General features: G+C 40.8%; 2 protein-coding genes across 17 annotated transcripts in view; one reads left to right on the top strand and one right to left on the bottom strand.

The window, feature by feature from the left end:
• The window catches only part of CBR4 (carbonyl reductase 4), a 34,931-nt gene extending 34,123 nt beyond the window's left edge, over positions 1-808 (top strand). For 2 of the 7 annotated variants that reach the window (XR_008309027.1, XR_008309028.1), the window contains exon 10: positions 210-802. The gene's annotated coding sequence lies outside the window, so the exon portion shown is untranslated. Of the gene's footprint in view, positions 1-209 lie in introns of all 7 variants that reach the window. The other 5 variants (XR_008309031.1, XR_008309029.1, XR_008309026.1 and 2 more) reach the window with 5 other exon arrangements.
• Positions 1-15,841, bottom strand: part of PALLD (palladin, cytoskeletal associated protein) — a 329,355-nt gene that overhangs the window by 13,909 nt on the left and 299,605 nt on the right. For all 10 annotated transcript variants that reach the window (XM_053257735.1, XM_053257738.1, XM_053257736.1 and 7 more), the window contains one exon: positions 6,670-6,819. In XM_053257735.1, the coding sequence (XP_053113710.1) occupies positions 6,670-6,819 (150 nt within the window). The remainder of the gene's footprint in view (positions 1-6,669; positions 6,820-15,841) is intronic.

Raw genomic sequence — 15,841 nt, 5'->3', positions numbered from 1 at the left:
AGAAGTGCTCACCTAGTAGTACACACAACAAAAATTGTGTATGTGTACGTATTTTTAAAAGAATATTCTTGATTCTTGGCTGCTTTGCTACACTTTGTTTACTCATTGCTCTGTAGGCCAAGAAGGGTTAGCAGCAACTTTCTCCTCAGCTTCCTCTACTGCTCCTTCTCTTGCACCAGAGCATATAACTACTTTTTTTTTTTTTTTAGAATGGAGGCAAACTGTGTGCACACTGCCCTGTTTATTTCAAGAAAGACTGGATACAGCTCCATGCATTCAAAGGAACATACACATGGAATTATCTCTTGCACTGAAATGAATGAGATGCTTTATGTACATAACAGCTCTGCACCCACAGCAAATTTTAGACAAGGGTGCATGGCTTCATCTGTTAAAACTTAGCTGGTTCAAGTTGGAAGAGGCATGCTTGCTGATATTAAAGCTGACAACTCCTGAACTGGTCTAGTATTCCTGAGGAAACATGTTGCCTACGTTAAGTAAAACTACAACTGCCATCTTATAATAAAAATGATGCTCAAGTATAAGATGTTTTCCCCACAACATAAGAAATATGGAGAGCTTAGTTATCCATTAACAAACTTCTCACAAATCTACATTTGTCTGGGTTTCAAAGTCACACCAAACACAAACAAAACTAGCTGTGCAAACAGAGAAAAAACTTGCAGGCACTCAGCTATTGTTTGCTAGCACAAATGCGTCTGCTTCTTCCCCCTTCACTGCAAAACTCTTAAGCTGTATAGCCACAAAGGCTGGATATAAATGGCAATATAGTTATTACTGCAGGGACTCAATGCACCAGGACCACAGGAAACATGTTGTCCAGAGCAGTGGCTTCAGGAGGAAGGCTATAACTTTAAAGATTAACAGGGGGACTGCTTTGAAGGGCTGGCACCTTGCCAGCCTCCGACTCCATCTGAAATTCCTTCTGCTTCCTCTCTCTGGAGAGAAGAGCCTGGAACCTGGTCTATGTAGCCAACTGCCAGGAACCTACCTACAGATGCTTCCATAGAGCCCTCCATCATCACATCCTTAATACTGAGCTTGGATGGGGAAGAAAAAAAGAGGTGGGATCTAAAGGAACCGGAAGTTGGACAGACGGCTTGAAATGGCCGAGGGCAGTTGGTGGAATGTTGGAGCCAGGGGGAAAAGAAAATAGAGTGAGAAAAGGGAAATTGGCCTGCTTGATCATTTACAGCTTATAAGATCCTGGAGGTAAGCATTAAGATTGGAGAATGCATACCATGTGGTTAAAAACTATTCCCCTCTCCTGTCTATAAAGCAATAAAATTTAGCCAGACCCAATCATACGTCTATAATACTACATAGAACAGCAGGGAAAGGATGAGGGGGGCAAAAAGTACCCTCTGTGAGCTATAAACATTGTGACACGCAACACTAAACCAATATTTCTACACAGCTTGTGAAATAATGTGGGGGCAACAGAATCTTCATTCCTATGACTTCATTAATATGAGTAGCCAACAGTGACAAGTGTGAACAGAAATATTTGCGAGGTGAAAGTATGCCCATTCAGATGTGGTGCATGTTAGTTGCTTAATAAGCCTCCAAAGAATTAACTTGTTTGATTACTGAACAATCTAACAGTGATTTAAATTGGAGACCAAGAGATGGAAGCCACTGTTCCTTGTACTGGTTAATTTAAACCACCAAACATCCACATTAAAGTAAATTATTGCTCCTGGAAACGAGTTCTTAAGTGATGTTTCTGCTGAGTGCTAAGGATTCCAGATGTTTCATCTCTCTACATTAGTTAAGGCAAATTTATAGGACTAAAAAGAGATGAGTAAACTCGCTGCTTCTATATTTGCAGATTCATCCAGGAATTCAAAACAATGGACTGTTCTGAGATTCAAGACCAGCCAGTGAAGCCCTAATCCAGGTACCATATTTTTTGGATGCTAAATTGTCATCAACTAAGAACCGGGTTTTCTCAGTCATAGCCCCAGAGTCACAAAATGTGCCCCTCTGGAAGATCCACATCTTCTTTAGTAGACAAGTAAAATTTTTAGCATACCAAGCTTTTGGGAGTTAGGTTCTTAGACCGCAGACTGCTGCTGCTGCTTTGTATTGATGCATGTACGTTTCTTAGCACTTGTTTTTACATTGTTTTAGCTTTTTAAAAAACCCACAAATTACATTGAGAACAATTGCGTGGAAAAGCTTTATAAAAATATGGTAAGTAAGCAAGCAGATAGATACCCGTGCTATGTTGAAATGTTAATCCATAGGAGTTTGTTGGCATGTTTAATATCAGCCATACTACAGAGGATGCTGCTTATAAAAATAACTTATCACCGAGTTATGCTCACATGGCTCAAGCAGCAACCCACCTGCAACTACATGCATGAATCAGTCCTAAGAATATGGCCTTGTGAGAATATGGAGTTCAGAGGGGATGATTCATGAACTATAAGATGGAATGGTTTGGAATGGTCAGCAGAATACAGCTGTGAGTCCAGATAGTGCTTTTACCATGAGTGAGACAGGAAACTATATAAAAAGGCATAAACAATTCAAGAATAGATGGACACCTGTGACGAGTAATTTGACTAATGACAATATTAAGAAAAAGAGAAATAGGCTGAATCACATGGGGGTTCACTAGTTTGCCTGAGGATCATATTTCAAGTTTAATTGTGAATTCAGGTTTTTAATCCAAAAAAAGATATTGCCTACTAAATATAATGTGCGTCTCTTATCTCTCCCCCCACATGAGGAAGATGAGGGGTAAATACTCAGTTTGTAGTCAAGACCTACTACGCTGGATATCCATTTGATCAGCCTCCCTGTCCTGCTTTCAGGTTTCATTGCTGCAGCTATTGAACGAGTAGCAGCCTGAACCTGGAAGAGTATATATATCGAGTTCAGGCCTATCTTACTCTCAAAAAAGGATGTACTTTACTATAGAATCAAATACCCAACTAAAAAAAAGCAAAAAATACAATACTAGCTTTAGGTCCTATGGACTGAAATAACATTCCATTATGATTTAGGATTATGAAGTATTCCTTTGCTGTAACAGTTGGAATCTGTGTATTCTGGTGTGAAAAGATTGTGCAGTAGTCCACTGCTGCCCTCACTTCCTGATGTATTGCTAAAAGCACAGTAGAACTATGCTAATGCCAGGAAACATAATTGTGTTTATTTGGAAATGATACTGTGACAAGAGAATATAAACGATTGGATGAAACAAGCAAATGCTCTTTGTTGCATAATAAAATAAACTCTGAGATTCACATCCAGAGTTCTCTGGCTATTGTCCAAAATAAATACATAAATCAAGTACCCTTTGACTTATAGCCAAAGGGGAGTTAAAGCAGAATGTTTTAAATAAAACATAAAATAGTTACTTATAGTAACTATTACTTATAGTAACTATTGGTTATTAAATATGAAAAGATACCTGGTGATAGACACTGAAGGACTAATGCTACTACCATGCATGAGATGACCATAGAACCTTTTGAATACTCAAAAAGTTCTATGGAACAATATGGAACAGTATCACACAATTGATAGGTTCACAGGCTGTGATCCACTGAGGCACATTTGCATGCGCAGATGCACACTTCACAAAACAGCACAGACACCATTATGTGCCCATATTGTAATCTACTTTTGTAACTCCCCAAAGTTTTAAAAGTAACATCATGTGCCAAGCAGGATGACTGCTACTTGGAAGAAAAGTCAAAAAACCTTGAGCACATGTACTAGTGGAATGCATGCACAGAAAACATCACTGGATTACAGCCCATATCTCTGACTAGATTGTCTTAGAGTGAGTGAAATAAGAATGATATAAAGCACTTAAGAAGCACTGCATAGTTTTGCAAGACAATTTGCAGGCTTCGCTATATTTACGCTTCGAGGGTATGGTCACTGGAACATTCAGTCTAACCCAAGCCTAGGCTGACCCTGCTGCTTGCTTCTCCTGTGGCAGAAGTGGGTTTTTCTCCCATCCAGAACCATCCCCCAAATCCCTCTCAGAGGTGTGTGCCCTGGGTTTCTAGGCAAGTTGCTCTTCTGGGTGTGCCTCCTGCCTGAATGGAGGCAAACCTGGAGGAGTGCTGGTTGTTGTGCAGTAGAGATACAATAACCAGATTCCTCTGAGATTTGGTATTTGTGTTTGACTCGCGAATGTTTGAGTCATCCAATCAGCTCCACAGAAATGCTAACACTCCTAGCAGAGGCTGATTAGATGGAAGCAAGGTCACAGCAGAGACTCATACAGAGATCCAACTGCCTGCCTGGAGGAGAGCTGGTCTTGTGGTAGAAAACATGAATTGTCCCCTTTGCTAAGCAGGGTCCACCCTGGTTTGCATTTGAATGGGAGACTACATGTGTGAGCACTATAAGATATTCCCCTTAGGGGATGGGGCTGCTCTGGGAAGAGCACCTGCATGCTTGTATGCAGAAGGTTCCAAGTTCCCTCCTGGCATCTCCAAGATAGGGCTGAGAGATATTCCTGCCTGCTAGCTTGGAGAAGCCGCTACCAGTTTGTACAGACAATACTGAGCTAGATGAACCAATGGTCTGACTCTGTAGAAAGCAGCTTCCTATGTCTCTTTTCCTCCCCTGTGGGCAATTATTTGGTACTCATGGCCTTTATTTAAAATTTCTTGCAGTGTAAGTGCACCATGGCATGGACTGGGAGCTATACTGTGAAGTCTAGACAGGGAAATGTATGTCCATGTTGTTAATTTTATGTGGAAACCAGTTTTATATCTTACTGTGCAGAAAGAGGTATTGACGGCTCTGGAGCTTTGCTGAAATGGAACCATTATGGCTAAGTAGCCTAGCAACAATCATAACAGACCACAACACTCTTCTAGAGGATACCTTGCTGAACGAGTTAGTTATCTGAATGTAATCCTGCTTGCAGTTTTGAGGCAAGATCCTTGCTGCGACATACTGCAATCCTTCATTCAATAGACCATGAGACTGTTGTCTAAGCTGCAGGAATGGATGCCTGAAAAGTGGCGTATGGTTAAGCACACTTGGGCTAAAACTCCACTTATTTGGAACCAAGCCCCACTGCACTCAGAAGGGAACATAGGAAGCTGCCATATACTGAGTCAGACCACTGGTCCGTCTAGCTTAGTATTGTCTACACAGACTGGCAGTGGCTTCTCCAAGGTTGCAGGCAGGAGTCTCTCTCTCAGCCCTATCTTGGAGATGCTGCCAGGGAGGGAACTTGGAACCTTCTGCATGCAAGTATGAAAGGGGCCTCTCTTTACCCAGAGAGGCCCCACCCCTCAGGGGAAGTTCTTACAGTGCTTGCATGTAATTTCCCATTCAAATGCAACCAGGCCAGACCCTGCTTAGCAAAGGAGACAAGTCATGCTTGCTACCACAAGACCAGCACTCCTCCCATGTAAGGGCTTGTAAGGGCTTCCTTAGGAAGGAATATAGGAAGTGACCATATACTGAGTCAGACCATTGGTCCATCTAGCTCAGTCTTGTCTACACAGACTGGTAGCGGCTTCTCCAAGGTTGCAGGCAGGAATCTCTCTCAGCCCTGTCTTGGAGATGCCAGGGAGGGAACGTGGAACCTAGATGCTCTTGCCAGAGCAGATCCATCCCTTATCTTACAGTGCTCACCCTTTTTGTCTCCCATTCATATGCAACTAGGGTAGACCCTGCTTAGCTAAGAGGACAAGTCATGCTTGCTACCACAAGACCAGCTCTCCTCCCTTACCAGCATGTATTCATACGAACCGGCTGTTGTTGCTTTAAACTATATATACTCTTGCAGAAAATTGTTCTGATTAGAAAGTAACACCACCTCATTGGTCTCAAGACAACAATCTCCAACAGAGACGGCTGCCTCTGCATACTATGTGCTCTGTGGATCTCTTTCCTTCTTGAGGATTACATTTCAGTGCTCACTGTACCTGATATAGTTTTAGATCTTGCTTCTAAAATCTTTCCTTATACAGAACAGCATTTGTGGACTTGAGGTTTCAATGAGACTATGGCTATTAGGAAGCGTAACCAAGGAAAGGTTACATTAGATTGTTTACCTTGGCCATCATAACCTATACTGATTTAGAAGACCTTTCAGACAGTGATTGATCAAACAGCATGACATGCCTGCTTCTTCTCGAAGCAAGACTCGGCAGTCACTAAAAAGGACTTTGTCTGATGTCCTCTAACAGTGTATTTCCCTGCTCCACATTATTGACCCATGATAAGAGCAGAAAAACACACCTTTATACCCTTAGGGCATCTAGTAAGTTTTACTATGGAGAGAGGGGCTCATTGTGGACTGCCAGCAAGCAGTCCTATCTTTCTCATACATGCAATTTTACTCTAAAGGTGCCCAAAGCTTGTATGAATGGTCCATGTTTACCAAGTCAGAAGGCATTTCAATGTGGGGTGCCTAAAAGCAATGATGTAATGCCAGTTGCTTGGAAAACAATATATCACCCCCATCCTACAGCAACTTGTTCTAAACTTGGCAGTAGGTACTGGCCCCACCCTAGGTGTGATATGAACACAGAAGTCATAAATCTTTGCTCAAGGATGACATCATCTGTCAATTAAGTTACCTAGTAGTCAAATGTGAATGCTTGCAGAGATGTGTGCCCAGGAGCATCCTTATTCTGAAGCCAAGATCTGGTTTACCTGTGGGTTGGCAGCCATGATAGTGTAATTCCCATCATCATCCAGGGTGGAGGCCGTGGTGTGGAGAGAGCAAGTCCCATCAGGTTCTCTTTGCATCCTGTAGTGCTCGCTCCTTTTAGAGATTTGCTTCCCGTCTTTGAACCAATAGATCTGTTTCCAAAAACAAAACAAGCAAGAAAGAAGGTGGATACAGTATAGTCATCATTTCTGAACTAGCAGTAGGAACAAGTCTCAACTGTTGATGATGGGACAATAATACAAGAATAAAATAGAATAATACAAAAATAAAAGCTATCTATTGTGGAGGGCCTGGTCCTATGTTTATGGCTGAGTTTTGATCTTTGGAAGAAAAAAGGAATCCAGAACAAATCCCTGCCTTTCCCTATATTGTGTGTGTTGGCTCACTCGTTTGAAAAATCCATAGCTATTGCTCTTCACACACCTAACAGAGATTAGTGCACTTGCTTACTTGCGGCACACGGGAGGTCTGGGCTGTGTAAGATCAGGGGCTAACGGGTGAATGGCCCTCTTCTTTCAAGGGTGTTTCCCAGATTACGAGATTTGCACCGGTTGCAAAGCGTAACAGTATTAGGCAGCAGCTGGAAACCATGAGCACAGCGTTTTTCAATGCATTATGACAGGGTTGTGGCCGTTCAAATCGCTCACTACTGCAGCAGGTTTTCTGGGAAGGGGGTGTCCATATTCCAATGGAATTGCATTCAGTGCCCCCTCCTCCATTATGGGCCAATGGGGTGCAGTGCAGGAATGACATGACAAGTTATTTTAATTTTTCCCTGCTCTAGGTGCTTTTGCACAAAACCGACACTAGGGGGGAACACCATGGTGCAAACTACAATCCCTTGATTGCCTCTATATTAAAGAAATAGAAAGGGAATTGCACAATTGCTCAAGAACGTGAGACAATAAATAAATAATTTCCTATATGGAGAGGGACGTTAGATATTAACAAATCTCTGAACTGCAGAATGAACCCTCCACACCACACGGCATTGAGATACGGGGGGGCACACGCGCGCAACCCGCATCTCCGGGGGGGGCGGCGCGCGCGCGGCCCGCATCTCCCTGGACCCCGGAGGGGGGCGGCCCTGGACCCCGGGGGGGCACACGGGCAGCCCACATCTCCCTTGATATGGGGGCCCTGCATCAAAAATATGAATGGCACCCTGCTGACAGCACAGTGACTGCGATGCTGAAACACAGGCAATATGAAAGGGCATTTAGCAAACCTGTTGCAGTGAGTAATCTGGAAAACACCAAGGAGTTGGACTATGCTGTTACGCTGGATACAAATAACTCTGAATGGAAAGAAAATAGCTGCTCTGACAGTCCTGCAAACACTTATGGAAAAAACTAGCGAAGTAATTCAAATGGATGCAGGGTTGCATGCAGCAAGAACAGTTTTCAGTTTTTATTATTTACTCAGTACAGTTATATCACACTGCAATGGAAATATTTGCAGGTTAGCTTTCAGAAACAGGTAACTAAGAATGCCCCTAAATTTACCATAAAAATTTTGATTATAGATGGGTTATCAAAGTGACTTGAGTCATGTAACCTATTCCACTTAACCTTGCCTAGTATCAGTCACAGAGAATACCAAAATTGGTAAAAGCGGAAGGGGTTGGGGAAATTCACAAGACAGAAGGATGGGAAAAGGCTATGCACAATCTCACAACCTGCTCCTACTCATTAAACCCAGAACTAAGCCTTGCTTGGGTGACTGAACTCTATGAAGAGAATTAGCAGCCCCAATAACCACCACTACAAAAAAATGGGCTTGGGAGTCACCACACCAAAGTGAGTTCAAACCCACTGTAAACAAATAACTGAATTATTTCTTTTTGTTCTCTCTTTAATATAGGAACAGCAACCTCTCTTTGGATAGGACTCTGAATTCCCAACAGATCCTGCTTAGCTGGTGTGCTATCCTACTTGTAGAATACCTGAGGTTGGTTGGTTGAATTCAGGACCCCCCCTTCTTTTTTTTTTAAAAGGAAAACTCAGAACTTTACAATAATATGAGTGTAAAATTTGTGCCACTACAACACATAAGTGAATTTTCATCATCTGGGCGCACTTTGTTGCCTAGAGTCACATTATGATCTTTAGAAGCTTACACAGAGTAGGAAAAAATCCTCAAAACTGGGAATTTGACAGTACTATTGCAGTACTATTGCAGAAGAGTGTTAATTTCATTTGTAAAGATCAGTCAAAGAAAATGGACATTTATCTTCCATATCATGGAGTATACTGATCTGCTCAGTCATTATTTGCGGGGGGGGGGGGGCAGGCAGAGTAGTTCTATGACAAAAGGAGAAAGAGCTAACTAAAGTAACACTGGAAAGAAGTACTTTATATTATTCCAACAAGCACCCTCTCTACAAAAAGCTGTGATGGATGCAGACAAGATAAGAATATTATTCTTTTATTATGAAAAAATTCCATTGCTTGGTAAAAAAAAAGAGTGTGGCAAATGTAAGTCATGCAAAGAGATAAGAGGCCTGATTGTCAGAATGAAACATGTAATCAAATTTGTTTTATAGTTATTGAAGTCAATTAGTATGTACTTTTATCTAAGAAGCATTTAAATAATGGAACATTTTGATTTAAATCAATAATTTACAATCAGTCCATTTTGATTACCAGTTTAACTGAGTCTACCTGGACTGCAGACACAACGGTTGGGGGTAAGGCCCATAGCTCTGATTCCACTCAGCCTCTCCCACCCTAAAACATGTGTTCATTATACCACACTGGTCATGTGCAGAGTGCTCATGCAATGCTGTGCTAACCAGAAGCCAATGGTGGGGAAAGTGTTGAGATATGGGAACTACTTTTAAAATGTTTTTTTAATTTTACTGCTTATAAAACTACATTGATGGAATACCGATAGTCATGCCAAGCTTCCGTCTGACTGAAGTAAACCAGAACCTTTTTGCTAAAAATCTATGATACATATTCAGACGTAACATATCAATGAACGTTCCTTTCTGTTCTCCCCTCTCATGGTTTCACCCGATATTGCCACCCTGGATGTGTTTGTATCAAGACAAACATCTGCACATTAGTTTATTAGTGTAGCACACATTTGTTGCTTATAACCACTGTGAAATGTTATCGGTTAACTATGAAAAGCAGGGGGGAAAGCTGTTTTCATTTACAAAGGATTTGAACAAAACAACTTCTTCTACCCACTGTATACAAAGTTAAATTTGTTTGACTTCTGGACCAGTTCTAAGATGTGTGGCATCATGAAGCATAAATAGATCGTGAGGAATGGATGTTAACTGCCACAGTTCCCGATCAGAAAACATGATGTTATGCTTACACTACGGGCAGATATAGTGGAAACACACATTTAGATTGCAGTAAGTGACGCAGGACTTTCCATTCCAGGACTGCACAACTTTGGGCCTCCTGCAGATGTTGGACTACGATTCCCACAATTCCTATTGGCCACTGTGGCTGAAGATGATTGGAATTGGTAGTCCAAAAACAGCTGGAATGCTGACGTTCTGCAGCCCTGTTCCATAGTATCAGATACATGTGGATTCCCAGTTGTAAAAAATGAATCTGACACTTCAAGCAATGCCTCACAGCATTAGTTATTCCATTCTCCAGATCACTTCTTTGCATCAGTGGTTGAATGAAGATATGTTGTAACCAGTAATCTGGCATCTGTAAGGTCAGATGCTTGTGGATGACTCAATGTACAGCAGCTGTGAAAAAGGCCAATTCCATGCTAGGGATCATTAGGAAGGGGATTGAAAATAAAACTGCTAATATTATCATGCCCTTATACAAAACTATGGTGCGGCCACACCTGGAGTATTATGTACAATTCTGGTCACCACATCTAAAAAAGGACATAGTAGAACTGGAAAAGGTGCAGAAGAGGGCAACCAAGATGATCAGGGGCCTAGAGCACCTTTCTTCTGAGGCAAGACTACAACACCTGGGGCTATTTACTTTAGAAAAAAGACGACTGCGGAGAGACATGATAAAGGTCTATAAAATCATGCATGGTGTGGAGAAAGTGGATAGAGAGACATTCTTCTCCCTCTCCCATAACACTAGAACCAGGGGTCATCCCATGAAATTGATTGCCGGGAAATCTAGGACCAACGAACAGAAGTACTTTTTCATACAATGCATAATCCACTTGTGGAATTCTCTGTCACGAGATGTGGTGACAGCCAACAACCTGGATGGCTTTAACAAGGGTTTGGATAACTTCATGGAGGAGAGGTCTATCAACGGCTACTTGTCAGAGGGCTGTGGGCCACCTCCAGCCTCAAAGGCAGGATGCCTCTGAGTACCAGTTGCAGGGGAGTAGTAGCAGGAGAGAGGGTAGGCCCTCAACTCCTGCCTGTGGCTTCTAGCAGCATCTGGTGGGCCACTGTGCGAAACAGGATGCTGGACTAGATGAGCCTTGGGCCTGATCCAGCAGGGCTGTTCTTATGTTCTTATGAGAACCCACAGGAAATCTTTAATCACAGGGAAGCTGCTGAAGTGGCTATCAAGGGTATGGGTCAACAGGAATGATTAAGACTGCAATTCAAAAGATAGTTAAATGGAAGACAGACACACTGAACTCTACAGGGCTTATATGAAAATATGCTTAGGTTTGTGCTGCTGTATGTCACAAGGTAGCTTTAGATTAGAAGAAAACTTCTGCAGTTATAAACTATGCCTATTATAAACAATGTCTTCTGGAACCCTTAATATAACCGGTTTCAAGAAGATACTAATATAGTGATATGGTAGTGTTCCTCCAGAGTAACTAAGCAAAAGTAAAATAGAGAAATGATTTAAAGTTAATATCTGGTGTAGATCATGGTAATTCAGCAGGACATGCAACTAAGAGCCTCAGGCTTGTGTATTCCCTCCTTCTTTTCCTTTCCCCGCCACATGAGGGAAAGACATTAGAAGCTTCTGATCCTGGTTTTCAGCACATCATAGTTGTCTTTTTGAACTACGGTTTGAACAGACCACTGTTTCCGCACAAATTAGAATTGTAAGCCAGATCAAATCATGTTTAGCACCTTCTCTCTTGGCAAACTGCCACAAGTTTAGTGTACAATCCTTGCTAACTGGATAAAGAGGCCTTGGAAGGTGGCAGTTATCTTATATTTAGTGGAGTGATAGCAACTGTCCCTATTCAACCCAGCATAGAATCCCCTCCAGTGGCTGTTGATGGCATTTCTCTTGTTTCTTTTTAGTCTGAGAGCCCTTTTGTGGCAGGGAACCATCTTCTTCATTCTTTTTGCTATATAAACAGCTTTGAGAACTATTTTGTCCCCCCAGCCCCTAATCTTTATTTTTTGTAGAAATATAATGTAGAAAACAAGTTACAAAACCACCAGTGAAACTCAGCTCAGGAATATCTATAATACTTCAGGATCCTTACCTCACTTAGCATATTCAGAACTATTTTGATTTGATGTAAAGCAAGAACACTCAGTGTAGCCATAGATTCAAACTATAAAATTCTTCTAAGTTCTTTATCTTTTCTAATACTCAAATATCATCCATTTGTTATTTAAAAACTTACAAAATAAAAAGATATGTCTCACCATATCCAATTCAGCTAGGAGTGTTCATGGGGACATACACTGAGGATTACTTTTCAGAAAAGAAAATGAGAACTTCCACACACAGTTCTCAGATGACAAAATCATTATTGCCACTGCAAATGATTTACTTTCAACCAGTAGTCAATTATACTTACTTCCTAATGTGTCTGTGTGCAGGCTTGCAAAATATCTATGGTGCCAACAAGAATCTTGTTAATGTGTTCTCATATACTGACATCACATAAGTTTTTATTACAAACAAAAAAATTATCATCTATAGGTCTTAGCAAAGGCATAGCTGCAAAAATAAGTCTGAACCTGCACGCTTCAAAGTTTCATAATGTTACCTGACATCTGCTGGTCTTGTAAGATCCAGTAATTATTTTATAACACACTTCTTTCATTGTAGAATCTAAAGGCTTGCCAGGAATTAAGCAAGTAGGGATACAGACTCACATTAAATTGTATATACCTGGTGTCCTAGATTAACAGGACTATAAAGTCTATAAGGCAGTAAACTTGCTTCCATGTATGGCATTTTACTTTTAGTTCTGTTGTGAAATTCTGTTGTGCAATAACAAATGCGTAATGACAGTTCCCTCTTGTGCCCCAAAGCAATAGCCGGTATACAGCCAAATATTTTCTTCTCTGGAAGTTACTGTTATCTGCATGGAATAACTTATAAGCTTTAAAAAAAAAAAAGGGGGGGGGTGTTATAAATTGCTTTTAATTGAGTTAAAATCCATTTTTCAGAAAATTGTCAATGTAGAAATCTAAATTTTGAAATATGAAATCAAATTCTGAAACACAAGATTTTGAAAATCTCAGTATTCAGTTTGTAGATATACTTTTGCTGACTTGAACTGCAGCCAAAAAGTAGGTCTTGCAACTCTATATCCAGTTTTGAATGTTCCAAAATCTGAACTCTGAAATCAAATTCAAGCCATTAAAAGATGATAATACTTCCAATATAGGCACTATTATACTTCACTCTTTAATTAGAAATGTAATAATTAAAGAAAACCTTTGCCCTTGTAGAACAGCCAGTTCAACATTTGCCACTCACATATCCCTCTAGGGGGATTATATCCCTGTAGAGGGAATGTATTAGGAAATAACTCTTCTAATCCTGAACAAAACAGCAAAATTATACTTCCTGATTATTTATCCCAAACTTGCAAACACAGCCAAACCACTCTGGAGGTTTGCAATGGCAGGGCAGATGAGACCTCTCAAGATATCAGTGGTGTGTTGAATTTTCATGCGATTTGATTTCCATGGGGAAAGCTGCTATTCCTGAGAAGTGTGAAAGTTATGACAGTCCTCTACAATTCACTCCTTCCACATTTTTCACACCTGTTTGTAGTCCCCTGCTCTGCCCAGGGAGGGCAGGGTGGGAGAAGTGAGAGAGGAAAGTTATCCCCATTGCCAATGAAATAGAGCCAATGTTCTCACACCAAATATACAACACACAGGAAGTAATGAAGTGAAGAACATCTGGATTTTAACACAGATACCAATTTTAGGGAGCATCAGCAATGGAGACACATTCCCACGTGTGAGACAGGGGTGAAGGAAGGAAAAGAGGACTTATTTCATGAAGGGTGGAAATATTCAAATAACTAGTATTTATGCCAACCTTATTTTCACATTAGTATTCAGTTAAAATGGAATGCCCAAAAGTCTCCTTATCAAAATAAATTCTAATGTGTGCCAGGTTTTCTTAGGCTCATCCAAGGTCAGCGTGCCATAAACAGGCTGCTTCAGACAGCAGGTTTTGGAGTATTTGCCACACTTGTTTACAAGTGAGTAACTCTTGTAAGTGAACTTGCCTAGTATCCTTACATAGGTCTAGAATAAAAACCAAACATAAACCTTTAATTTCACATTTGCTCCCGCAAAGCAGATATAAATGAGGGTGGTGATTTAAATATAAAAATAAAAAGGAAAGAAAATAGATGTAAAGAAGAAGGGAAATGGCAGTTTGAGAAAGGTGGCGTTGGGGGGGGGGCGGGGAGAGAAGGAATGGAAAAGGGCACCATTTGCTTTTTTGCTTTGGGCAGCAAAATGCCTTGGGGTTAGCACTGGGGTAATTCTGGACATAGCTGGGCAAGAGGTTCTTCTAAATAAACAATTTCTAGCTATTTTAACAGAAGTCTGCATTATGATGATATGACACCAAATGTTTTCCAACTGTTGCTTTGATACATGTTAAAACAAAAACGAAACCCCCCAGCTATTTTATTGCTTTTCCTTAATATTTAGAGCACAGTCCACTTCCATCTCATTGCCAGTGAAATGAATAGTAGTCTTGTGCAGCTTCAAAGCATTTCAGTGACACTTGTGCAGGAGAACAGTGGACGGTGCCCTTGTTAGCACTACCAGGTGTATTCCACCCATGACCTTTGCTCCTCCAGTTCCATCTTCAATCATCTGAAGGTCTTCTGTTCACTTAAATGACTCTGTTCTTTCTCTCTTGCTGCCCCTTATGCTTGAACTGCCTCCCAGGACATTTGTTATGATGCCTTTTCTCTTACTTACTTCAGACCCCTTTTTGAAAATTTGTTTCAAATTTTTGAAAGTGAACAGGAAAAAAGCATGCATTTTAAAAAATCAGGCCCCGCTTATATGAGGCAAGGAGATGGGTCCCCAGAATTGTTAAATCCAATTTTCTTGGAGTCTCCAAAAGATATTGCGGTATGTAGAGTATCATCTGAGGATAAATTAAAATTTAAGTGGGAATTTAAATTGAAACAATTGTCAAAATCTCAAAAAGAGGACGCTCATGAATTATTGTTGCAACTTCCTTATAAAAGCAATGTTACTGTCATACTCTGGGGGTAACTGACATATTTACTGGACATGGATGATCATTAAACAGATATGAGAAAAATAAAATTTACTCAAAAGAGGATCTTTACAGATTTGGAGAAGAATAAGCAAACTATTGTGGACACTTTATCAAGAAATATAGTGAACTTCACAACAGAAATTCAGGAGGCATGTACATATACCTTATTTCTAACCAAGGAAGTTTCAGTAATGCATAAGCTGAAAGCAGAATTAAAGTTGCTTGAATGGTTACATGAGACCGAAATAATTAAGATCTTACAAAGCATCATTTGTGCTTGCGAAGTAGCAGAAAAGAAATGTCTCAAACCACAAGTTTGAACAATAATTTCTGAAGATGACTGGCAGGATTGGTTAATATCACTTATTACATACCTTAAGCAGCATCTGCAACATTAGAATGAACAAAAGAAAGGAGGAGGAACAAAAGGAGAAGGGTTTCAGAGGGACAAGGTGAAGAAACATTCCAGCTGTTATCTGTGAAACAGATAACCCAAGCAATGAAATACTATACCTTGTGGGCGGGGGGGCAGGGGAAACAGGACTTCAGAGAGAGGAAACGCTCCTACAAAGGCGACATCTATTGGAGACATCAAAATTATTTCAGATGCTGACTCAGCAGATCAGGAGGTGTCCTCCAAGGAGGCACCTCCAAAAAGTGGGGAAGCATGGGGAAGGGAAGCAATCTGGGAGGCAGTAGGAGGAAGCTCACCCATGTAGCTGGT

Source organism: Hemicordylus capensis, chromosome 5 (assembly GCF_027244095.1).
Source record: "Hemicordylus capensis ecotype Gifberg chromosome 5, rHemCap1.1.pri, whole genome shotgun sequence".
Taxonomy (NCBI): domain Eukaryota; kingdom Metazoa; phylum Chordata; class Lepidosauria; order Squamata; family Cordylidae; genus Hemicordylus; species Hemicordylus capensis.
This window is presented reverse-complemented; position numbering and strand designations above follow the sequence as displayed.